The sequence below is a fragment of the Hippocampus bargibanti genome, linkage group LG04 (genome assembly GCF_051943395.1).
Source record: "Hippocampus bargibanti isolate YZ-2025 linkage group LG04, ASM5194339v1, whole genome shotgun sequence".
Classification (NCBI taxonomy): Eukaryota; Metazoa; Chordata; class Actinopteri; order Syngnathiformes; family Syngnathidae; genus Hippocampus; species Hippocampus bargibanti.
The window spans coordinates 8,466,914-8,493,660 of NC_142737.1; the positions used below are offsets into that span (position 1 = coordinate 8,466,914).

General features: G+C 42.0%; 1 protein-coding gene across 3 annotated transcripts in view; it reads right to left on the reverse strand.

The window, feature by feature from the left end:
• Positions 1-1,403: 1,403 nt before the first annotated feature.
• The window catches only part of ptch1 (patched 1), an 80,819-nt gene continuing 55,475 nt past the window's right edge, over positions 1,404-26,747 (reverse strand). Inside the window, exons 17-24 of one of the 3 annotated variants that reach the window (XM_088993838.1) lie at positions 21,969-22,152; positions 19,344-19,624; positions 16,835-16,972; positions 16,606-16,748; positions 11,690-11,789; positions 7,482-7,835; positions 5,458-5,923; positions 1,404-2,868 (exon numbers count right to left, since the gene is read on the reverse strand). In XM_088993838.1, the coding sequence (XP_088849964.1) occupies positions 5,459-5,923; positions 7,482-7,835; positions 11,690-11,789; positions 16,606-16,748; positions 16,835-16,972; positions 19,344-19,624; positions 21,969-22,152 (1,665 nt within the window). In that variant the 3' untranslated portion in view covers positions 1,404-2,868; position 5,458. Of the gene's footprint in view, positions 2,869-5,457; positions 5,924-7,481; positions 7,836-7,924; positions 8,025-11,689; positions 11,790-12,663; positions 12,687-16,605; positions 16,749-16,834; positions 16,973-19,343; positions 19,625-21,968; positions 22,153-26,747 lie in introns of those variants that run through there. The other 2 variants (XM_088993836.1, XM_088993837.1) reach the window with 2 other exon arrangements.

The window sequence follows — 26,747 nt, forward strand, 5'->3', positions numbered from 1 at the left end:
TACGTATGAACACGAAACAAAAATATAAAAAAGCAGGATTGTATAGTATTAGTATTAGTATTAGTATCATGGCGCCCCCTGAGTGGCTGCCTCTACAGCAGCTCCTAGCCCTGTTTGAGTCCCTTTCCATCCTACTATTTTGTTTATGTATTCGCACTTTTTTATGTGACTCCTGTGAACGGGGCAACCACTCGCACAAGAGAGGCCACTGTCTACAGTGGAGACAAGCAGCTAGCATGGCAAGCTAATAGGGGGCTAGCGGCCGCCAAACCAGACATCCCCAACGAGCTGAAGGGGAAAAAACGGGGCTGTCGGCGATCACTCCGGACACACACACACGCTGAGTTGGAGGGCTTCCAACTCGTATGTGCGGACCGGAATGCAGGGAGCGGTAAGAAGAAAGGAGGTGGAATTGCTGTGTTTGTGAACGACAAATGAAATCCTGGGCACATCACGATCAAAGAGAAACTCTGCACTCGGCACATAGAACATTTTTCAACATACAGTGATACCACAGTTTACGAACCCCTTGTCTTACAAACTTTTCGATTTACGATCGTTAAATTTATGACAATTTTACCTTGGCATACAAACTATTTTTCGGGATACACACGGAGCTGCCATAATGAGTGATGTGTCGTTCGCGAACGAGCCCGTTCTCCTAACAAGAAAATGGCAGCCCGCTTGTTTTGGTCCTCTATTCCCCGCCCTCAGTCTTCGGTTAAAGTAACGTGATTGGTCAAGAACGCAGCAGTTAGGGGAGGTGGTTGAAACATTGAAGAGACGGGCAGACGACAGAGAGAGAGAGAGAGAGAGACAAAATGGATAGAAAACAGTGAACTTTGGAATCGTTTGAACTTTCGTTCAAAGGCCTGTGTCTACTGCAAGGTTAAAATATACCTTCAATCAGGCTCCACAAATAACCCGCACAAGCCATCTGTACACTCGCTGCAAAAAGCTACCAACCCAGCTAAAAAGAACACAATTGATGAGGAACTAGGTCAAATTATCACAGATAAAGCACCTACAAGGGATCATTCCTCAAGATGCTGAAAGAAGAAGGCTACGTGTTTAATGCTGATGAAACCGGCCACTCCATTCCATCAAGCCACCAACGACCATCACAAAGGTAAATAAAACGACTTTATTATACAGTAGAGTTTATTTCTTTACTTCTAATGCTATAGCACATTTATTATACATAAAATAAGGTATATTTTGTGTAGTTTTACGGCTTAGAAAATTAGAAAGTAGAAAATTATGGGGACCTGGGAACGGATTATACTCATTTTAATGGTTTCCTATGAGAAATTAATTTTTGGGATACACACTTTTCGCCTTAACTTTCTGAGGTCATTTTGAAGTAGTTTTGGGACACTTTAAGTCATTTTTCTTGGTGTTTTGCATTTGACTAAAAATATCAGCCTGTGCGTTTTGGGTATTGTAGATGTGATAAAAAGTTTTTCTGATGTCAGTTAGGAAACAAAAAAATGGTGTTGGTTGTCCTTTGAAGGACAACCGATGTCTCCGGACAAGTTGTGTCCATAATTTGAAAAATGGCTTCAAATGACTTCTGCTGAGCGTATTTTAACTGGATGTGTCACAAGAAAGCATATTCTCCGAATCTGAAGCTATTGTTTTGATTCGAGAGCAAGGCCAGACGTCTTTGCGTGACGTCACGAACTGGGGGCAGGACTTTCTGGAAATGCCCAATTCGCAGCTCAATTTTTTGCAGATTTTGGACACTTTAAGTCATTTTTGTTGGTGTTTTACATTTGAATAAAAATATCATACTGCGTGTTTTGGGTATTTTAGATGCTATAAAACGTTTTTCTGATGTCAGTTAGGAAACAAAAAAATGGTGTCGGTTGTCCTTTAAGTACAATGTATAGTGTAACCAATTTTGCGATTTCTGGCCCTTGGAGGACACTTTTTAATAAATTCAATGGTTCCCCACCTTTTTCCTACAGGAAAAAAACAAACACATTGGTAAAAGAAGCTGAGTGCACAAACAGGTTCCAATCGAGAGGCAGTGACTTAAAAAAAAAAACTTCATATCTGCTTGTCTTAAATAGCACGCATAGCGTGTGGAGTTAAAAAACAGTCATTGTTACAAAAAACTACCACAGGTTTGTGATAAAAAGTCAGAATTGAACATGCGTACCTTTGTACAAGTACAACATTCATGTACACACAGACACAAACACACACATGCACACACTGAACTGAACGATATGGTGTATGTACGTCAACAGTATCATAAAATGTAATTTTATTCCGCGATTTATGCTAATTACTATATTCAAAAAGAAACTTCGGGACTATCCATCACAATAATGATCTCCTATAAAACATCCTCCATTTCATCATTTTTTTTAATCTTCAAAAGTCATGGTCATGCTGGATCCTATCCAAGCTTTTTTTGGGGGCAGGAGGTAGGGGACACCCTGAACTGGTTCATTTATAGAGGTGATTTTCTTCTCATATGTCAATTTATGCATATCACTTATTCATATTCCTTCCTCCTTTGTAATTAGTTGCATAGTTCAAAATGGGCCAAGATATTGTGATGCAACACACACATACGCACACACACAGATACACACAAACACACACAAAATGGCAGTCCAAGTCTGTTAACATGAGGACTTGCACAACTTTCTCCCCTTAGTAACAAAAACAAAAGAGCTAATTCATTTGTTCCTATGTACATATGTATACATCTGTTTTTAAATATCGATAGAAATATTTTAAGACAAAAGACCACCGGGTTACAGTAAGAATGAGCACCATGAGGAGAAGGCATAAGGACCACGGACGAGGCAGGCTGCTGAAAGTCCATCTTTGGCCATGACAGGCACAAACACACTGCAAGACAAACATTTTCAGTCAATATTTTTTTCCACAAAGGTTTTCTGTGAAGATACAGAAGCTCCCCAACTTACAAACGAAATACGTTCCGAGCGGCCATTCGTAAGGTGAATTTGTTCATAAGTTGCTTCGGTGCTATATTTTGTACCGAATGTATGTTTAAGGCATATTTACCGCGAAGTATGTTTCAAGGACAACCGACGCCTCCGGACAAGTTATGTCCATAATTTGTAAGATCACTTCAAATGACTTCTACTGAGCGTATTTTACAAAGATTCCACCGCATCTAGCTATATTTTACGTTTTAAGACTCGCGCTGAATATTCAGGAAGTCTTGTTTTTGAGTTGGTGACGATACCTACCGTGACGTCACGTCTGGAACGCCCCTGACCGAGAAAGCGACACACAATGCATTTTGGGTACTTTGTTTGGTCTGAAAACTTCGTGTTGATGGCGAAATTAGAAGAAAAACACATAAATAACACGATGGTGAATCGTTGTGTGTTGCACCATGACTACTATTTGATACGACTTGACACAAATTCCCAGCAGACAAATCAGCCCATTTGCAATGGAGCTTGGGCGCCATCTTGTGCATTTTCTGGGAGCTACATTGGAGTCTAGACACCTCAAAATGATACGGAAGGACTTCTTGAATTGATTGCAAACATTTATGCTTTCCCTTCAGAACTATTTGAATCATATTCATAACTTGATGAGTAACAAGAAAGCATCTTCTCCGAATCTGAAGCCATTGTTTTGATTCTAGAACAAGGCACGACGTCCTGGCGTGATGTCACGAACAAGGGGGCGGGACCTTCTGAAACTCGCCATTTCAGAGGTCATTTTGAAGTAGTTTTGGGACACTTTAAGTCATTCTTATTGGTGTTTTGCAATTGACTAAAAATATCAGCCTGCGTGTTTTGGGTATTTTGGATGCTATAAAACGTTTTGCTGATGTCAGTTAGGAACAAAAAAATGGTGTTGGTTGTCCTTTAAGGTTTATATAAGTATGTTTATGGCTTGTATAAGTAACCTGGTTTGTACTGAAAAATAAACATTTAATAAAATATATGTTCCAAAAAGATACAGTACGTATGAAAAAATAAACAAAAATATAAAAAAATAAATAAACAAAAATATAAAAAAGCAGGATTGTATAGTATTAGTATTAGTATTAGTATCATGGCGCCCCCTGAGTGGCTGCCTCTACAGCAGCTCCTAGCCCTGTTTGAGTCCCTTTCCATCCTACTATTTTGTTTATGTATTCGCACTTTTTTATGTGACTCCTGTGAACGGGGCAACCACTCGCACAAGAGAGGCCACTGTCTACAGTGGAGACAAGCAGCTAGCATGGCAAGCTAATAGGGGGCTAGCGGCCGCCAAACCAGACATCCCCAACGAGCTGAAGGGGAAAAAACGGGGCTGTCGGCGATCACTCCGGACACACACACACGCTGAGTTGGAGGGCTTCCAACTCATATGTGCGGACCGGAATGCAGGGAGCGGTAAGAAGAAAGGAGGGGGAATTGCTGTGTTTGTGAACGACAAATGAAATCCTGGGCACATCACGATCAAAGAGAAACTCTGCACTCGGCACATAGAACATTTTTCAACATACAGTGATACCACAGTTTACGAACCCCTTGTCTTACAAACTTTTCGGTTTACGATCGTTAAATTTATGACAATTTTACCTTGGCATACAAACTATTTTTCGGGATACACACGGAGCTGCCATAATGAGTGATGTGTCGTTCGCGAACGAGCCCGTTCTCCTAACAAGAAAATGGCAGCCCGCTTGTTTTGGTCCTCTATTCCCCGCCCTCAGTCTTCGGTTAAAGTAACGTGATTGGTCAAGAACGCAGCAGTTAGGGGAGGTGGTTGAAACATTGAAGAGACGGGCAGACGACAGAGAGAGAGAGAGACAAAATGGATAGAAAACAGTGAACTTTGGAATCGTTTGAACTTTCGTTCAAAGGCCTGTGTCTACTGCAAGGTTAAAATATACCTTCAATCAGGCTCCACAAATAACCCGCACAAGCCATCTGTACACTCGCTGCAAAAAGCTACCAACCCAGCTAAAAAGAACACAATTGATGAGGAACTAGGTCAAATTATCACAGAGAAAGCACCTACAAGGGATCATTCCTCAAGATGCTGAAAGAAGAAGGCTACGTGTTTAATGCTGATGAAACCGGCCACTCCATTCCATCAAGCCACCAACGACCATCACAAAGGTAAATAAAACGACTTTATTATACAGTAGAGTTTATTTCTTTACTTCTAATGCTATAGCACTTTTATTATACATAAAATAAGGTATATTTTGTGTAGTTTTATGGCTTAGAAAATTAGAAAGTAGAAAATTATGGGGACCTGGGAACGGATTATACTCATTTTAATGGTTTCCTATGAGAAATTAATTTTTGGGATACACACTTTTCGCCTTACACACTGTCTGGGAATGAATTAAGTTCGTAAGCCAAGGTATCACTGTACTTGCAAAAATGTTTGTATGTACCGTTGTTCGTAACACAAATGCTCGTAATTAGGGGAGCGTCTCTATCGTATATGGTGACAAACCTCAGCTAGCCCGACTGCCACTGCTGCCGTCAGCCGTGTCAAACTCCAGATCCTGGAGCTCCATTGGCTCCACCGTGCTTCCTCTGGAACCCGTGTGAAGGTCTGTAGGCACGTGAGGGTCCTGGAAGGAGGATTGAGCCTCCTCCTGCCGGTAAGTGTCTGTTCCAGGGTAGCCCGGGTAAGAAGAGCCAGGAGGGTGGACGGCGACAGTGACAGAGGCCGACGCCGTCACCGTCGTGATGGGCTGACCGTAAGTGTTGGGGTGGGGCGGAGGGGCGCGTCCCCGGTGGGGCGTAAAGTGTTCCCTGTGGCCGTGGGGGCCAAAATGGGAGCCGGCCCCGGTGGAGGTTTCGAAAGCGTCCATGCGCGGGCGGCCTGGGGGCGGGGCCTGCCGGTACTGTTGGCCTTTGGGCTCCCTGGCGCGTTGAGGAACGCTGGGCCCGGGTCCAGCGTTGCAACCCTGAGACTGTGCAACAAAATAAAGTCAAATATCTTTTATTGATTTGAATGATAACAAGAATAATGATGAACATATACTGGTTTATTTAGGAGGTGCCGATTTTATACTTCATTGAATATTCTGAACATTAAGCTATTCACTGCCATTCTCAAATTTATTCGGGAAGTGAAAATATTACGTAGAACCCCATTCCCGAATTTGTTCGGGTTTTGTTTTTGTTTTTTTTTCATGCTTGGGTGCCGATAAAGCGCTAGTCAGACCTCTAGTAATATTTTTCCTGTTCCATGAGGGGGCAGTATTTCCCTTTTTTCCATATTAGCGCTTTGTTCTAGCTTCAGCTGTTGTTAAATTGCTAAATAAACCAATATGTATGTATTGCATTGTATTTTGGACAGCTGCCCCCATTTCAAGCTCAGATAACTCCTGACACATATAATTTAGGAATTAACTCTTTTTTTTTTCGGATTAAAGAAGGTAGTCTACGGTTTCTTACGCTGCATTGAATGTTTATGTAATCCTAAAACCCAAAATTCTGTGGGTCCTTGTATTCATGTGTCAAGGACAAAAACCCTGGCACTGGAGTGGAAACATTTTTGCACATGTCTGGCAGTGAATGAGTTAACAAACCTGTAATGAAAACGCCCGTAGCGCAGGTATGGGAATGAGGGTGGAGTTAATTTATAAGTAATTAAAATCTATTTTTTAAACAACAATTATTAAAAAGTGAAACCTTCTTTCCTGTTCTTTTCAACATTTCTCATTTTTTCCCCATTGACTAACATTCTGAAAATATTTTTAAAATAAAGCTGTATTTGAAAAAGTTATCTTTCATATTTTTAGCAAATATCATTCAAACCTGGCTTGAATTAATTGCATAAAATAATTTTCAATAAAAAGGTAAAATAGAGTGAATGCTCTCCATTTTACTCTTGAATTAATGATTAAAAATATTGAACTAATGATTTTTTATAAATGGCTTTTTATGCCAGATATTCTTTTTTAAATGTTATTTATACTTCTGTATCTCTTTTTTGTGTGTATTTTTAAAAATAGATTTCACATTGTAGGAAATATGAGCAAATATTTTGCATGCAATAAATTACATTCTTAATGAATAAAAAAAGGACAAATGAAAACCTAACCGCGAGAGAGCCTTTCATAACTACAGTCACTGGATTTTTTTTGTGTGTGCGGGTGAGCAGCGGCAGCCATTCGCGTCAGCGTTCACTACGCTGGTGCGAATGGCGTTCACTACACTGGCGCGAATGGCTACCGCTGCTCACCCGCACAAAATAAATACAAATAAAAAAAATCCCATGACGGAAAAGTGTCCTTCGGAGTTTTGAAAGGCGCTTAGAAATTAAATGTATTTTTATTATTATTATTATTGTTATTATTTGCTGAAGAAGCTTCTTGGATGGGAAGCGAAACGTCCGACACCTTCAAAGAAGTACAGATGACGGCTGAAGAAACCTTTTCATCGATTATTATTATTATTATTATTATTATTATTATTATTATTATTATTATTATTATTATTATTATTATTATTATATGGTCTTACCGAGGACACATGATAGGCTGGGGGATCTGGGTGCCTGGTTGAACGCCTATGGCCCGACCCCGTCCTCCTTTCCTCTTCCGTCCTGGCTATTCTGCCACTGCTGGTGGGGAGATGGTACTGCTGCTGCTCCTGGTGTCCATCCTGTCCCCTACGCTGGGGCAGATTACCACCCGGCAGTTCCTGGTTGATGCCCAACGCACTGCTGTTGGAGCTGTACTCAGAGTCAGACGAATCTGAGGCTGCGCCTGAGGTGGCCGAAGCAGAGGCGGTGGGGCGCGGCCGGACAGAGAAGTGGACCACGTGGGATGGCGCCTCCGGTGTGGGTAATCTGCTGCGACCATCCACTGGAATAACCTTAGATAATAAACCAGTCAAATGTGTCATTTTGGACCAGTCTGATATATTCAGAGCCTGTATTTTTTTTGGTTTGTTTTAATGCTTACCTCAGGATAAGGCCCAAAGTAGGATAGTAAGACAGGAAGAAGGACCAGTCCATTCAGAACTCCCAAAACCGTGAGGATGGCCAATACTGCAAAGAAATACCTGCAAGCACAAGCCACTCATAAGCCAAGCTCCAAAAGTAGAATTAACTGTAATAATAGAATGCTACCATATATCGAAAAGGAATGCAGTACAATTTTATCGTAAAAATATAAAGATTTATATTTAGGTGCAATGAACTCATTCACTGCCAGCCAATGTGCAGAAATGTGTCCACTCCAGTGCCAGGGTTTTTGTCATTGTCACTCGAATTTCAGGACCCTCAAAATTTTGAGTTTTAGGACTACATAAACATTCAATGGAGTGTAAGAAACTTTAGACTCTCTTCTGTCATCAGAAAAAAATAGTTAATTCCTAAGTTATATGGGTCTGGAGTTATCTGAGCTTGAAATTGGGGCGGCTGTACAAAATACGATGCAATACATATTGTTTTATATAGCGCTTCAACAACAGTTGAAGCTGTAAGAAAGAGCTAATGTGGATAAAAGGGAAATGATGCCCCCTTGTGGAAGGCAAAATATTGCCAGAGGGATGACCAGCGCTTTATCGGCACCCAAGCCTGGCGCTCTATTTCACATTTTCGATTCCTGAATAGATTTGTGAATGGCAGTGAGTGAGTTCAAAAACCCCTCTAAAAAAATTTGAAGTTCATGAAATAAATTGTTGACTAGTGTCACGTGAATTCAATTTGGGAGGTTCCACTGTCATGCAAACATTTTTGTGATCATCTAAAACATGCCAATTCTTAAAAACGTCAATCAAAAAAAGTAGACACCACCAACAACAATAAAAAATGTCAAACCAAAGTTCACACCCCAACATCTACAGTACGACTCACCACATAAAACCAAATACACTGAAAGCACCCCTAAACATTGAGGCATGCACTTCGTGTAATTTGACAAAATAGAAATATACCTGATGTATGATTTTAAATCCGGCTAAAAGAAGGTTATTGTGTAAGACGCCACAGAGAGAAAAGAAAGAGGAAGCATAATTAGCCAGCGCAAGTTAATTCAAAAAATGATGTGAGCCATTGTGGGGGTGAATGTCTATAAGGGCACTCGCTTTTGAGTGTGTGTGTGTGTGTGTGTGTGTGTGTGTGTGTGTGTGTGTGTGTGTGTGTGTGTGCGTGTGCGTGTGCGTGTGTGTGTGTGTGTAAGCAAAACATGGAGAAAACAAAGCAAGGAGGAATGTGATGGGAGGAGGCACCGGGTAAAAGAGGGGCGATAAGGGGGCCTCCCTCTCTTAAAAAAGTGAATGGAGTGAAGGCTATAGAATTTGGAAGCCAGAACAATTTAGTGGTGGAGGAAGGACTAACTTTCACTCTCAAACCTAGGCTGCACTTTACTCCTCCCAGAAAAAACTACGTTTGTCTCCTAGTCAATATTCACTACATCACGTCAATGAACCTGTATTTTCCGGTGTATAAAGCACACTGGATAATAAGGCGTACCCCCAATGAATTGTGTATTTTCAATTTACTTCCATATCGAAGGTGTGTGTTCCATATAGAAGGTGCACCGGATTATAAGGCGCACCTTCAATTAACTCATTCACTGCCAGACGTGCAAAAACATGTCCACTCCAGTGCCAGGGTTTTTGTCATAGTCACTTGAATTCCAGGACCCACAGAATATTGAGTTTTAGCACTACAAAAACATTCAATACAGCGTTAGAAACCTTAGACTATCTTCTTTCATCAGAAAAAAAAGAGCTAATTCCTAAATTATATGAAGCTGGAGTTATACGAGCTTGAAATGAGGGTGGCTGTCCAAAATACAATACAATATATATTGGTTAAATCGTGCTTTAACATCTGAAGCTAAAACAAAGCACTAGAATGGACATAAGGGAAATGCTAAGAAGGTAGTCTACGGTTTCTTACGCTGCATTGAATGTTTATGTAATCCTAAAACCCAAAATTCTGTGGGTCCTAGTATTCATGTGTCAAGGACAAAAACCCTGGCACTGGAGTGGACACATTTTTGCACATGTCTGGCTGTGAATGAATGAATTTATAAGTAATTAAAATCTATTTTTTAAACAACAATTATTAAAAAGTGAAACCTACTTTCCTGTTCTTTTCAACATTTCTCATTTTTTCAAATTGAATTAGCAAAGAGTGAATTTTGAATATGTGGGGGACTACTGACATCCGAGCTATAATCATCATTGCGGTCCACACCATGTGAGGTAAACGCTACATCACCTTGAGGACGCCGCACACGCGTAAACACTCGTGTCCATTTGCGGCCCACATACCGGGGACACATTGCCCCTTCATGAGCTGTTTGGAGTGAAAACATTCACAGGGCTGACAGGGAGAAAATCAGGGAAAAAGCTACCAGCAAGAAAATATGAGCGGGGCCTTGTTGTTTCTGCGCCGTCTCAGGGTTTCTGCTTTGTTTGCTCACACAACAGCAGATCCTTCCAAATGGAGGCCCAGAAATCAGAGCATGCACGCTGCCGGAGGTGAGGAGAGAAGTGTTTGTGAGTGTGTGTGAATGTGTATGCATGCGTGTGTGGGTGTGTGTGTGTGTGTCCTGGCAGGCACGCCATCGTTGACCCTCATGATTACAAGGTCAGAGAGCAGGTTGGGGGAGGAGGGCGGCGAGGACGTGCGCGCACATGACTGAAATGTGCGTGTTTGGAGGTCACATGGAACTCGGCGTTGGCTTTTCTTAAAGGAGCAGGCTGCGCAAATTATATGGCTAGCCCATGTTGCGGCTTCACGCAACCATACGTCAATGTTCAATTATCCTCTGACCTCAGTGGAAATTTCTGATCATGTCCTGTGGCCGTGCGAACGTATAGAATGGTGCCTCATCTTCGGCGTCGTTTAAGCCGCCGCCTTTGCGGACTCTCTGCTTACAAGAGCACACACGCAAAAACAAGCCACCAACACAGAGCCCCCACAGTGTGTCGGCTTTAATTTCCACTTCTCTGGGCTTTCCACAGCTGCACCCTTTACCCCCAACCCACCCCACCCGGTGCCGCCCACCTCAGCACCCTATGCTTATAAATGTCTAGCGAGGGTTGTTAAAACTCGGTGAAAGAGATTTCAAAAGCTAGACAGAGTACTTTCCTGCTCTTCAAAAAAAAACAACAACTCCTCGCCATCATCATTTCATTTTGCACCCTCCCCCCCTTTACCTTCCTCCATCCTTACTTCACATGACCTTCAACTCTATCTGTCCCATGGGTTTCCTTCTCAGATTAGCCTTTATTAGTCTCGCAGTGAAAAAAATGTACATTTCAAAGCAGCAAAGTTATGGAAGTTAGAGGAAAGGAAAGAAAAAAGTAGAAAAACAAAATACAGGAGCGGCTGTAAAGTCAGCCACTCTCGAGGCGCAATACAATGCTGGTGGGGAGATGGTACTGCTGCTGCTCCTGGTGTCCATCCTGTCCCCTACGCTGGGGCAGATTACCACCCGGCAGTTCCTGGTTGATGCCCAACGCACTGCTGTTGGAGCTGTACTCAGAGTCAGACGAATCTGAGGCTGCGCCTGAGGTGGCCGAAGCAGAGGCGGTGGGGCGCGGCCGGACAGAGAAGTGGACCACGTGGGATGGCGCCTCCGGTGTGGGTAATCTGCTGCGACCATCCACTGGAATAACCTTAGATAATAAACCAGTCAAATGTGTCATTTTGGACCAGTCTGATATATTCGGAGCCTGTATTTTTTTTGGTTTGTTTTAATGCTTACCTCAGGATAAGGCCCAAAGTAGGATAGTAAGACCGGAAGAAGGACCAGTCCATTCAGAACTCCCAAAACCGTGAGGATGGCCAATACTGCAAAGAAATACCTGCAAGCACAAGCCACTCATAAGCCAAGCTCCAAAAGTAGAATTAACTGTAATAATAGAATGCTACGATATATCGAAAAGGAATGCAGTACCATTTTATCGTAAAAATATAAAGATTTATATTTAGGTGCAATGAACTCATTCACTGCCAGCCAATGTGCAGAAATGTGTCCACTCCAGTGCCAGGGTTTTTGTCATTGTCACTCGAATTTCAGGACCCTCAAAATTTTGAGTTTTAGGACTACATAAACATTCAATGGAGTGTAAGAAACTTTAGACTCTCTTCTGTCATCAGAAAAAAATAGTTAATTCCTAAGTTATATGGGTCTGGAGTTATCTGAGCTTGAAATTGGGGCGGCTGTACAAAATACGATGCAATACATATTGTTTTATATAGCGCTTCAACAACAGTTGAAGCTGTAAGAAAGAGCTAATGTGGATAAAAGGGAAATGCTGCCCCCTTGTGGAAGGCAAAATATTGCCAGAGGTCTGACAAGCGCTTTATCGGCACCCAAGCCTGGCGCTCTATTTCACATTTTCGATTCGAATAGATTTGTGAATGGCAGTGAGTGAGTTCAAAAACCCCTCTAAAAAAATTTGAAGTTCATGAAATAAATTGTTGACTAGTGTCACGTGAATTCAATTTGGGAGGTTCCACTGTCATGCAAACATTTTTGTGATCATCTAAAACATGCCAATTCTTAAAAACGTCAATCAAAAAAAGTAGACACCACCAACAACAATAAAAAATGTCAAACCAAAGTTCACACCCCAACATCTACAGTACGACTCACCACATAAAACCAAATACACTGAAAGCACCCCTAAACATTGAGGCATGCACTTCGTGTAATTTGACAAAATAGAAATATACCTGATGTAGGATTTTAAATCCGGCTAAAAGAAGGTTATTGTGTAAGACGCCGCAGAGAGAAAAGAAAGAGGAAGCATAATTAGCCAGCGCAAGTTAATTCAAAAAATGATGTGAGCCATTGTGGGGGTGAATGTCTATAAGGGCACTCGCTTTTGAGTGTGTGTGTGTGTGTGTGTGTGTGTGTGTGTGTGTGTGTGTGTGTGTGTGTGTGTGTGTGTGTGTGTGTGTGTGTGTGTGTGTGTGTGTGTGTGTGTAAGCAAAACATGGAGAAAACAAAGCAAGGAGGAATGTGAAGGGAGGAGGCACCGGGTAAAAGAGGGGCGATGAGGGGGCCTCCCTCTCTTAAAAAAGTGAATGGAGTGAAGGCTATAGAATTTGGAAGCCAGAACAATTTAGTGGTGGAGGAAGGACTAACTTTCACTCTCAAACCTAGGCTGCACTTTACTCCTCCCAGAAAAAACTACGTTTGTCTCCTAGTCAATATTCAGTACATCACATCAATGAACCTGTATTTTCCGGTGTATAAAGCACACTGGATAATAAGGCGTACCCCCAATGAATTGTGTATTTTCAATTTACTTCCATATCGAAGGTGTGTGTTCCATATAGAAGGTGCACCGGATTATAAGGCACACCTTCAATTAACTCATTCACTGCCAGACGTGCAAAAACATGTCCACTCCAGTGCCAGGGTTTTTGTCATAGTCACTTGAATTCCAGGACCCACAGAATATTGAGTTTTAGCACTACAAAAACATTCAATACAGCGTTAGAAACCTTAGACTTTCATCAGAAAAAAAAGAGCTAATTCCTAAATTATATGAATCTGGAGTTATACGAGCTTGAAATGAGGGTGGCTGTCCAAAATACAATACAATATATATTGGTTAAATCGTGCTTTAACATCTGAAGCTAAAACAAAGCACTAGAATGGACATAAGGGAAATGCTAAGAAGGTAGTCTACGGTTTCTTACGCTGCATTGAATGTTTATGTAATCCTAAAACCCAAAATTCTGTGGGTCCTAGTATTCATGTGTCAAGGACAAAAACCCTGGCACTGGAGTGGACACATTTTTGCACATGTCTGGCTGTGAATGAATTAATTTATAAGTAATTAAAATCTATTTTTTAAACAACAATTATTAAAAAGTGAAACCTACTTTCCTGTTCTTTTCAACATTTCTCATTTTTTCAAATTGAATTAGCAAAGAGTGAATTTTGAATATGTGGGGGACTACTGACATCCGAGCTATAATCATCATTGCGGTCCACACCATGTGAGGTAAACGCTACATCACCTTGAGGACGCCGCACACGCGTAAACACTCGTGTCCATTTGCGGCCCACATACCGGGGACACATTGCCCCTTCATGAGCTGTTTGGAGTGAAAACATTCACAGGGCTGACAGGGAGAAAATCAGGGAAAAAGCTACCAGCAAGAAAATATGAGTGGGGCCTTGTTGTTTCTGCGCCGTCTCAGGGTTTCTGCTTTGTTTGCTCACACAACAGCAGATCCTTCCAAATGGAGGCCCAGAAATCAGAGCATGCACGCTGCCGGAGGTGAGGAGAGAAGTGTTTGTGAGTGTGTGTGAATGTGTATGCATGCGTGTGTGGGTGTGTGTGTGTGTCCTGGCAGGCACGCCATCGTTGACCCTCATGATTACAAGGTCAGAGAGCAGGTTGGGGGAGGAGGGCGGCGAGGACGTGCGCGCACATGACTGAAATGTGCGTGTTTGGAGGTCACATGGAACTCGGCGTTGGCTTTTCTTAAAGGAGCAGGCTGTGCAAATTATATGGCTAGCCCATGTTGCGGCTTCACGCAACCATACGTCAATGTTCAATTATCCTCTGACCTCAGTGGAAATTTCTGATCATGTCCTGTGGCCGTGCGAACGTATAGAATGGTGCCTCATCTTCGGCGTCGTTTAAGCCGCCGCCTTTGCGGACTCTCTGCTTACAAGAGCACACACGCAAAAACAAGCCACCAACACAGAGCCCCCACAGTGTGTCGGCTTTAATTTCCACTTCTCTGGGCTTTCCACAGCTGCACCCTTTACCCCCAACCCACCCCACCCGGTGCCGCCCACCTCAGCACCCTATGCTTATAAATGTCTAGCGAGGGTTGTTAAAACTCGGTGAAAGAGATTTCAAAAGCTAGACAGAGTACTTTCCTGCTCTTCAAAAAAAAACAACAACTCCTCGCCATCATCATTTCATTTTGCACCCCCCCCCCCTTTACCTTCCTCCATCCTTACTTCACATGACCTTCAACTCTATCTGTCCCATGGGTTTCCTTCTCAGATTAGCCTTTATTAGTCTCGCAGTGAAAAAAATGTACATTTCAAAGCAGCAAAGTTATGGAAGTTAGAGGAAAGGAAAGAAAAAAGTAGAAAAACAAAATACAGGAGCGGCTGTAAAGTCAGCCACTCTCGAGGCGCAATACAACAACAACAAAAAAATAAAATAACATGACAACACAAGGACACGGTCATCTTCAGCAGTTTGTGCACTCTGTTTGTTGTATGAAGCAGTTCTCAATGAAAGAAGAGAGGAATAAAGCATCCTTTTCACCAGTGGATCAGGGATGTCATGGTGGAATGTGTCTACTACAAGTTAAATGTTGAAAGAAAACACAAAGCTGTAGCATCCATTGACGAAAAGAGATTGTCTCACATCTCCTGTCCCACGTAAATCCGCTTCAATTCCAAGCCGCGAAAATTCACGCATCTTTTGGATGACTCAGCCAAGTTTTCAAATAAAAGGTTCTGAAAAGTCTAGTCGCACCTTGATTTATGATTTTAATGACAAAATTACATAGAATGTACGGAATGTATTTTTTGGGGGGGGGATTGTTTGCAATTTTGCTCTATTTCAATGGACATTGTATTGCTCCCTGTGCCCGCAGGGGGCAAACTACATTAAATGAAATACAAAAAAAAAAAACTGGTAACTTAGAAATATGAGTTGTTTTGCATTAATAATATACATCTGTAAGTATTGCAATATCCTGTCCGTATCTGCATCGTCTGTGTTCAAATAGCATTTGTAACTGCATGTAATACATGCATACATTTAGTTAGCATTAAGCTAGTGGGCTTCTGTTATGTGGCTTGCAGTTTGGTAAAAAAAAAAATCATTTGAGTTTTTCAGCAGTCTTTTAACTGGCAGTGATGCAAAACAGCTGGAAGCATGATGCTTTTATTTTTAAAACTGTTTGCTATCTGCCAAACTGCTTACGGTGCATTATGGGAAGGAAAATGGACCAATAGACAACACAAGAAGAAAAATAAAAGACTCATCAGATTTCGATTTCTCCCCAAAGAGAGACAAACTGTAAAGAAAAAAATTGACCGTATAACAGTAACCACATCCCCTAAAGAGCCATATTTTTCAAAACTTCTTCAATATTCTGCATGCCACAGTCCTTCCCATCCCACTTCTGACACAAAACTCCAATGACAAGTCGCCACGATTTAGATTCGAACCAGGGTCTCCAGTTAAAACTTGTACACTGACGCCACTGGTGAACCAGGCTGTTTCACACGCTTGATGTTTCACATATTTTCACAGAACCCTGACTGAATGCCTCCATCACACGCAGAGCTACAAATTTAAGCCAGATCAAGGTTGAGAAGTTGGGAAGATAGGGCTGCCTTCCAAGAAAAAGGATCAAGAAAGCAAAGTTGAGGAGACCCTAGCGATAGATGTTAGAAACTGGTGTTCTTTCAGGTAGCTAGAAAAATAAGAGGATTAGAGGGGGGCAAGGAGGGGAGCCCATATGCATGACCGGAATCTCAGGTAGATTCCAGGGCGACATGCAGGTTGAGGCACGGTCTCATTGGTCCGCTGACGCCATGCAAACCCCGATAAAACGTTCCGTGTAGGGGCAATCCTGTCAGCTTACAACATTCCGGATCCGCAAGTGTTGACGTGCGCTCACCTGACGATGAAATCGAACTCGGAGCCTGCGAGCATCAGAACGCCCAGTAACGTTGAGAAAGCGCCGTCGAGCACCGGCGCAAACATGTGCTCCAGCGCCAGCGCTGCTCGCTTGTGACGGTCCCCTATGGCCGTCAGGAAGGCCTTTAATGCACACAAAAACACATACTTTGAGCACCCAGCTAGCCGAAGCTTGGACTCATGCACAAATGTCAAATTGAAGCACGCACCAAGGCCACATGGACAGTAAACTCCACCCCGATGCCCACCGAGGCGATGAGGATGACCACGGGCACGGCGCTTAGCTTGATTCCCATCAGTCCCATGAAGCCAAACAGCTCCACTGTCATGAGAGACAGCACTAACACCTGTGGTAAACGGAAGCCAGGGAAAATATATGAGCTTGAAAAGATTAGCTGACATATTCTGGACATGTATGTGGACTTTGGGAATTTGTTGTGTGGTTGAAGTACGGAGACAGATGGGTGTACAGTTCACTGGGCTTTTACAGATCTGTTACGGTTCGTAGAGGCACATTTGTTTGAAATGTATGTGTGTGTGTGTGTGTGTGTGTGTGTGTGTGTGTGTGTGTGTGTGTGTGTGTGTGTGTGTGTGTGTGTGTGTGTGTGTGTGTGTGTGTGTGTGGAGACCACTGAGACGAGAGAGACATGACTATGGGCTGAATGCCATTATCAGTTGACAGGTGTCCGGTTTCATGGGGCCCAAATCTTTGAAGAAATTGTATAAGGCCTTTGGGTGTGTGTGTGTGCGCCAGAATACATTCTAAAAATTTCTATTAAAAGAGTCATGCTACCTGTTTCAATGAAGGCACTTCTATTTATTTCCCCAGAATCTAAATATTAGCTTTCAGTAGTAAATAAACCAGGACCCGCCTACCGCCCACAGACCGCTAGTGTAGGCTCCAGCACGCATTTCTACGATAATCTATATATTTAACTCAACTTTCACAACCAATCAGTTTATTTCGTTTCATGAGGAGTCCATTGTTGTTGAAACCGACACCACAACCTAACCCACCCTTTCGTGTCACTGGTAAAACTGGATGGATGAAAACCCTCCCTTTCCTCCCCAGACCAAGACTTGGGTCTGCCTGCTATAAAACACAGGCCACCGCCAGAGGGGTAAAACAAAAATGAGTGTGTATGTTTGTTTGTGAATTATGTCCCGGTATGTTTATGCGTTCAGGTATATACACGCCTCCGCGGGTGTGCGTGTCAGAATAAATTGTACGCATTTCTTGGGCCTGCCTTCCATAGTGTCTTTGGGAGTTTTGAGAGGCGCTTAGAAATAAAATGTATTATTATTATTACAGTGATACCTCGGTTTACGAACCCCTTGGCTTACAACTTTTCGGTTTACGGACATTACATTTATGAAAATTTTACCTTGGCATACGAACGTTTTCAATGAGTTATGTGTCGTTCGCGAACGAGCCCGTTCTTCTAACAACAAAATGGCAGTCGACTGTTTTTGTCCTTCGGTTAAAGCCACGTGATTGTTTGCAGCAGTGAGGGGGGGGGGGGGGTGGTTTAATCATTAAAGAGACAGGTAGACGACAGTGAGAGAGTTTCAACTTTGGTAGTTCAAGGTTAAAATATCCCATCAATCAGGCTCCACAAAACAACCCGCACAAGCCATCTGTACACTTGATGCAAAAAGCTATCAACCCAGCTTTACAGAACACAATTAATGAGGAACAAGGTCAAATTATCACAGAGAAAGCACCTACAAGGGATCATTCCTCAAGATGGTGAAAGAAGAAAGTTACGTTCCTCATCAAGTGTTTAATACTGATGAAACCGGCCACTCCATTCCATCAAGCCATCAACGACCATCACAAAGGTAAATAAAACGACTTTATTAGACAGTACAGTTTATGTCTTTAATTATAATACCATAGCACATTTATTATACATAAAATAAGGTATTTTTGTGTAGTTTTAAGGCTTAGAAAATTAGAAAGTAGAAAATTATGTTTTATGGGGACCTGGGAACGGATTATGCTCATTTTAATGGTTTCAGAATCAGAATCAGAATACCTTTATTCGTCCCGCAATGGGGAAATTTGCAGTCCAAAGTTTCCTATGTGAAATTATTTTTTGGGATACACACTTTTCACCTTACACATTCTGTCTGGGAACCAATTAAGTTTGTATGCCAAGGTATCACTGTATTATTATTATTGTTGATATAAAACACAAACCACCGCAAGAAGAGTAAAACAAAAATGTGTGTATGTGTTTGTTTGTGAATTATGTCCTGATATGTTTATGCGTTCAGGTAGCGTGTGTGTGTGTTTTCGTGGAAACACTACCAGGGACAGGAAAGAGAGGAGGAATTGGGTGGATGGAAATAAAATCACTTTTTTTACTAGGTTTAAAAGTTGGCAGCAGATTTGCATCCTTTCCTTGTCCATTTAGTGTCTGGGAGTGTTAGCGTGGACCAAAGTGGACAAGATAAACACAAGTGACTGGGCCTACAATAACATTGAGCAGATGCGTCTTTCCTTCCTGCTCGTCTCTAGGAGATGGACTTTGGACCACACAGAAAAAGGCCCAAAATATCGAGGGCGAGGAATTCAGCATATTTGAAAAATTCAGTTTAGTGCTAACATGTTGTTGATTTTCAGCAGTCATTGACATATAAAAAATATAAATCCTTCTTGATGGCATTTTTTAGCACGGATTATCTAGTATGAGGCGTATCTGCCATACTCACAATGATGCCAGCAGTCCACGGGTTGAGCAGAAAGAGGGCGCAGACCAGGAAGGTGCAGGCGAGCACCACACTGATGGAGAGCAGGAGCCAGTGGCGAAGACTGACGTACTGCTCCCAAAAGAGGAAGGGGTAGCCGTTGGGATAGGAAGGCAAGCCTTGGCGACTGTAGTTGCCACAGATTGCTCGCACGCTCTCAATGGCTTCCACAAACTGCGGCGTCTCCCGGAGCCCGTTGAGGTAGAAGGGGAACTGTGCATATTCGATAGGCTCAGCCGCCGGGACTAAAGGAGAGAAAAGGCCAAGGAGAGTTACCAAAACGTATCATTTCTGTAGAAATCAGAGGGTGCGTGATGAAGAGCTTTCACTGATGTGAAATGCTGTACAATTTACAGAAAATACAATAAATATAGCCTGTCAGGATCAGGAAATGTTAAAAAATTGCTTTTAAGATCCTATCTTGGTTGATATTGATGGAATAATCGCTAAAATGCTAACGCAAATGCTAGATGCTAACATGCTAACAATCGGCATGGCACTGTGAGGCATGATTTTGTTCTTGAATGCTTTAGAATTAGACACCATTTTGTCCATCTCCAACTATACTGCAGATATTCTCTGTCAACATATATTTGTTTATATCATTTTTATGTGTCTGGCAAGACAGAATTATTAGATTGCCATGATTAACAATAATTCTTTTTACAAGATCTTAGATCTTGGCTGATATTAATGGCATAATCACTAAAATGCTAACATGCTAACAATAGGCATGGCACTGGTAGGCGTGGTGTTGTTCTTGAACGCTTTAGAATTAGACACCATTTTGTCTATCTAAAGCTATAGATATTCTCTGTAAATATACATTTGTTGATATAATTTTTGTGTCTGGAAAGACATAATTAACTAGATTGCCATGAATCGCACTTTAAAAAAAAATGTTATCGAGATCTTACATTTTGGTCAATATTAATGGCATAATCGCTAAAATGCTAACAATAGGCATGGCACTGGGAGGCGTGGTGTTGTTCTTGAACGCTTTAGAATTAGACACCATTTTCTCCATCTAAAACTATAGATGTTCTCTGTAAATATATATTTCGTTACATCATTTTTATGTGTCTGGAAAGACAGAATGAATTGGATTGTCATGATTGCCAGTAAAAAAAATGTTTTTCCGAAAACCATAGCATTTCGTCAAATTCATCTTTAGCCAGACATTTCGGAAGGGTTAAAAAACACTTTCCACCATGTAATGAAGGAGCTGAACATTTTGGGGCTGGGATACTTTCCAGCATTCATGCAATAATAGTAATAAAATACAGTCGCTAATTTTGGATTATTCTTGGCTAAATCACCAATATCAAGTCGGTGAGCAGCTGTGTGAGGGCTTGGGGGGTTGGTGGTATGTATACGTGTGTGAGTGTGTGTTGGAGTGGGGTCCAAGTGGGGGAGGGGGACAGTGTGAAACAGAGCTCCATTGAATCCAGGCCGAGTCTGTGGGCCAGCCGGCCTAATGAGGGCCTATCAGTTCCAATCGCGCCCGAGTGTCAGAGCTAACGGTGCTCGGCTGTAATTGTCACGTCACAATCAGCGCCATTACCTCATCGGACTGCTGTGAAATAAAAATATGAAATGCATAAATTTAGGAATATTAATTGGCTGTTCTGAAAGAGGCCATTATAAGCTCAATTTGAAAATTGTGTCTTCTCAGAATCAGAATCATCTTTATTGGCCAAGTATGTAAAACACACAAGGAATTTGTCGCCGATAGAACACGCTGCACTAGTATCATCATAAAAAAAAATCAAAGAGGCACTATACAGTTATAGTAAGGTTACTTTTTAGAGAGTTAATGGCGACAGGGGAAGAAGCTGTTTAAATGTCTGCTGGATTTAGTGCGCATGGATCGGTGGCCTGAGGGGAGTAACTGGAAAAGGTGGTGGGCAGGGTGCAGAGGGTCCAGTAGGATTTTCCGTGCCCTTGTTTTAATTTTTTGCAGTGTGCAAGTCCTCGAGAGTAGGTAGGGCGGTGCCAATGATTTTTTTTCCGCTGTCCTAACTGTCCGTTGAAGTCGGATTTGCTCCAAAGCTTCCTGCTTGTTATACAAATAGACAGCCCACCTCATTATCCAATCACTGTCCTCCGCCACGTGGTGAATTTCCTGACTTTAAATCACAGGGTGGAATCAAACACCAACACTAGCGAATTACAGTGCATGTGTGGGTCAAGGAACATTTGTGTTGTCTGCACGTGTAATGACAGAGAGCCTTCCTCCTGCATGAGAATCCATTACGGCATTCATCGCAGGCACCATTAAGATGAATGCAACAAACGGCGTCTTGGTCTTTGGCAAACCTGAGCCCGCACTAGTCTAAAACACGCGGTGCAAAGTGGCACGGCACTCCGACCTCCCTCATGGATGAGAAGCAGACAACCCTTAACCACAAGAGGTAAACACTGCTCACACGCAGAAAAAGGGCTAATATTGTGTTTCCTCTTATAGAGTTCATATACGGTACGTAATTGTCCCGTCACGGTTAAACGGCCATGACGATCATCCAAGTGGGACTGAATATGGAATGCTGTTGTTGTCATTTTCTGCGGTAATGAGGAATGTTCACTTACTGCTGAGGCGCGTCTCGGGCATGGAGTCAGTGCGGTCGTGGAGCCACTCGGGAGGGTGCGGGCGAATATTAGCCTGGGATGCAGCATAGGCCACCGGGTCGTTGCTGACCCAGGCCGTCAGGTAGATGTAGAAGGCTCCGGGGTTGATGATACCGTCGGCATCCACAAGCCTGTGACGTGTCAGCTGGCAAAACAGATGAAGCTAATCAGTCACAGCTTCTGATCTTTTGATAGACGTAAACTTGAGAACAATGCTATGTTGTTTGATAGGAAATTGCAGTGTAACATGGACAGGAAAAAATATTGAAGCGAAAGGGCGTGTTGAATTTGAGTGTGACCACAAAAATGCATATTTAAGCACATGCATGAGGGCAAGAGGATGAGCAAAGCATTTCTAGTAAGACTCCAATATTAGTTCACCTCTCCATCCCATTGACGGATGAGTGACGGACACCTTACTGGTTTGATTTTTTTTCCTGGACTCGTCTTCACCTCTTCCCAGAATTGTCATGCCACATTAAAAGACGGAAATGCCCCATAGTGGTTGGGAACATTTATTTTTTCAAATGTAGGTGGAGTGAAGCCTTTTTTAACACAATGTGCTTTTGGAACAATGTTAAACAAATGCGACCAGTACAGTATTACACATTACAGACGCTCCCCAACTTACGAACATTCGAGTTACGAATAACGGTACATACGAATATGTTTGCGGGTAGACTATGTCGAAAAATGTTCAGACAGAGATGCTGTAAATTAGATTTTGTATTGCACGCTTTTTCCGGCCGAGCTCGCTTGCGATTGGCTGCATTCTGTGCTTCACGCATGCACACAGACACTTTGGGGGTTTGAAGGGCTGGATTATTACGCGACGGACACCAAGGCTGACCAATCAGCGCTGAATCCATGCTGAAGTGTTGCCAACGAGTTTAGGCTGCGATCCGCCGAGCTCGCCCACGATTGGCTGCGTAGAGTATTTGGGCAGGGAGGAAATCCCTCTACCCAGTTGACGCTCCAGGAGGACGCGATGCATAACAAAAAGTAAAGGCTTTTGGCATGTAATTCAGTAATTACTTGCCAGCAGCTTCAGTTATGGATTACTGAAGACCCAAGGATATATGTTGTCGTACTACAGTAGGTGTGAATGTATTTTACGTCTGTTAGAGCGTCTGTGTTTTATACTTCCATAAAAAATCTAGCACTGAAAAAATTAACAAACAAATTCACCTTGCGAACGACCGCTTGGAACGTATCTCGTTCGTAAGGTGGGGAGCATCTGTGTTCCAATGAATTTCAAGCGGCATTGGAATTTAAAAAAATAGCATTATTGTGAAAGGCAGAGAAACAAACTCACACAAAACCATTTAAAAAAAATACTTTTGGACAACAAATGTAGTGCTTTTTTCCAACCATCAATGCCGGTGATATGGATTGATTGACAAGCTGAACAATTAAATACTCTTCCACAAGATGACGGAAGATGCAATTAACCTGTGTACAGTATTCATCTGTTGCCATGAGTCCAACAGAAAATTAGCTTTGGCTTCAACTACACAGGCCCTGATTGTATGAGTGAACTTGTGATTAAAACATCGTTTACGTTTTGTGCCATGAGACAATGTAAAACAGGTGGTTTAGGCCCTATCAAGGTCGGGAAACGATGGCTTCCTGGAAAGGTAATTGCTTGTAAAGACGTCATCTCAATATAACAAGCCCAGAGAACTGGAATGCATTTGATGCTCTGTTTATGTGATGAGGAAGGCGGTGCTGCTGTTTTGCGAAACAATGCACTCATTAGCTCACTTTTCACGATGTGTATGTGAACTGATGCAATTACGATTTTTTTTCTCCATATCGGCTTTTATGTGACCTTAGTCAACTCAATGACTTGCAATAGTTTTTTTTAAACTCATTCGCTGCTATTCCCGAATTTATTTGGGAATTGAAAAGTGTGACAAGGTGCGCCAGTACCGAATTTGTTCAAGTTTATTTTTTTTCCCATAAAGCGCTGGTCAGACCTCTGGCAATATTTTTTCCCCACCCACGTGGATCAGCATTTGCCTTTTGTCCATGTTAGCGCTTTATTACAGCTTCAGCTGTATGAATGAATATGTATAGTATTGTATTTTGTACAGCCGCCCCCATTTTAAGATCAAATAACTCAAGACCAATATAACTTGGGAATTAACTATTATTTTCTAATGAAAGAAGAGCGGCGAAGGTTTGTAACGCTGTCTTGAATGATTATGTAGTCCTGCAATTTGAGTGAATTATGTAGTCCTGCAATTTGAGTGAAAATGACAAAATCCATGGCCCTGAAGTGGACACATTTTTGCACATCGTCTGGCAGTGGATGACTTAATTGCACCTAAATATAAATGTTGATATTTTTAAGATAAAATTGTCTTCCATTCTTGTTAGATATATCCTTACCATTCTATTATTATATTTCAATCTACTTTTGGAGCTTGTCTTATGTGTGGCTTGTGCAGTATTGGCCATCGTAACGATTCTGGGAGTTCTGAATGGACCTTCTTCCTGTCTCAGAATAGGACCCAAAGTAGGACAGCTACTTTGGGTCCTATCCTGAGGTAAGCATTAAAATAAAAATGAAAAAATACATGTTTATGTAGTCCTATAACTTAATATTCTGTGCGTCCTGCAATTCGAGTGAAAATGACGAAAACCCTGGCACTGGAGTGGACACAATTTTGCACATCGTCTTGCAGTGAAGAAGTTAATATCGATTCAATTGTACTTAGTGAAGCGAAGGCTCCTGTTTCTGGCCTCCCATGTGGAGGCACAGGAGTGTAACCTTGAATTGGGAGTTAGAAGTTACTATATATTGCTCTGCCACACTACCTTCACTCAGCCGTAAATTCCTCCTTCTTGGGAGGAAGCGAAAGGTCTGGGGGGTTGAAGCTGTACTAATGGGCTTAGGTTGATTTTCTTTTTTTTTCCGGGAAGTAAAAAAAAAAAAAAATTGCTTGAGTTAGCGTAACAATAAAAAAAATTGGCTGGAGTCCCTCAGCCCGTCTGTGTGTAGTTAACCTGGTTGTTAACACTGAAGGAAATGCCACCCGGCAAATGGAGGAGAGCAATAAAAATAACAGGACATCTGTACAAATGTTGCTTGTGCTTGTTTCTCTTGACCCCCTACACACAATGACTGGCGCTTACCGGGCTCCTGATATAAGTCACTTCTTAGTCAAAGCACAACAAACGCACACAGAGCGGCATGAAAGGGAACCGTGTGCTTCGGCTTCCCTGGTTGAAAGGGGGACGCAGTAGTGGTGCGCGCGGTGAGGAAAAGGGGGGAAGTGGGGGGATTCCGATGGAGATGAACAGCAGGAAATGCAACAACTTTCTTTAGGTTATCCAGGACATGTGGTGTCGCAGGGATGTATTAAGTATATCGCCAGTGTCAATGACTAAGCAACAGTGTTCTAAATCACCCACATGGGATTAACACCTCCCTTTATCTGCTGTTGTCACAAGTTTGCCTCTCAGTGTTGCTAAAGAGGAGGCATGATGTTAATCCCACTCTGTGTTGCTATCTTGACCTCCTGCTGAGAATTTAGCTGGTGTCATTTCCTCTCCAGTCCCGTGTTGGAAATAAGCTTATTTGAGCGGAGGTATTAACTCAGCAGCATCTAAGACGCTGATTCCCAACGATGCTGAAGCGTCCTTAGAAATGACACAAACTGCTTAATAGTATTGTTATTACTGGAATGGTCATAAATTTGCCCAACCGCTGCTCCCGACTTCCACATTTACAAGTGAATGAATTATTGGGTGTAATATTTGCTTAAAAACATATGCGTTTTTTTTGTCACAAAACTGTTCTCAAGTGTCATAAAGATAAGATGTATTGTGTAAGTTTTTTTGTTCTTTTGACTTCACGTAAAGATCAGAGCGTTGTCATCAAATGGTGACTAGTTTTACTTGATTTAAATGTTGCAGATGACTATTACCTTGCTGTCATTGCCTTCTTATTAGGCATCTTCATCTTTATTAAGTTCATAGAGTTGCTTGTTCCGTCATATTGTGCCGGTCCAATGCCCAGATAAATACAGAGGGTTGTGTCAGGAAGGGCATCAGACGTAAAAGCTTGGCCAAAACAAACATGCCAATCAAACATCTGAAGATGGAGGACACTGATTCGCTATTGCAACCCCTGAAGGGAAAAGCCGAAATAAAAAGAAGAAGCTGCAGCAGTTGTCCAAACTTGATTCTGTAATACCAATTTTAAATCTGGCTTGTTCAAAAGTCAAGTTAATATTTTCCATTGAAATGAATGGAAATGGGATTAAACCATTCCAGACACAAAACACATGTATTCCCCGTTTCCTTTTTTTTGTTTAGTTCCTCTGCATGACATCTTTTGAGATAAAGGAAAACTTTACATTAGTTAATAGCAAAAATTCCACATTCAACCAGAACTCATTCTTTGCAGTGAACACGATTAAGGAATGAGGAATTCACAAATGCATGAATTATTTGTTTTTCTGCTCAGGTATAGGTGATAAAAAAGGCATCAGCTCCTTGTTGATTTTTATTCTTTGGGAGTTCACTATATTAATCAGAATTGTTTAATTCTCTTTACACGATTTCCAGGTCCCAAGACCAAGGAAAAAAATGGCGGAGGGTGTGTCAGGAAGTTAATCCTGCATAATATGGTGTCAAATAAACCATAAAAGTGACTTGGTGTGCTGATAACCTTAAAGCTGCAATAACGACATGATCTTTAATCTGACAGTACATCTTCAAATGAACCAA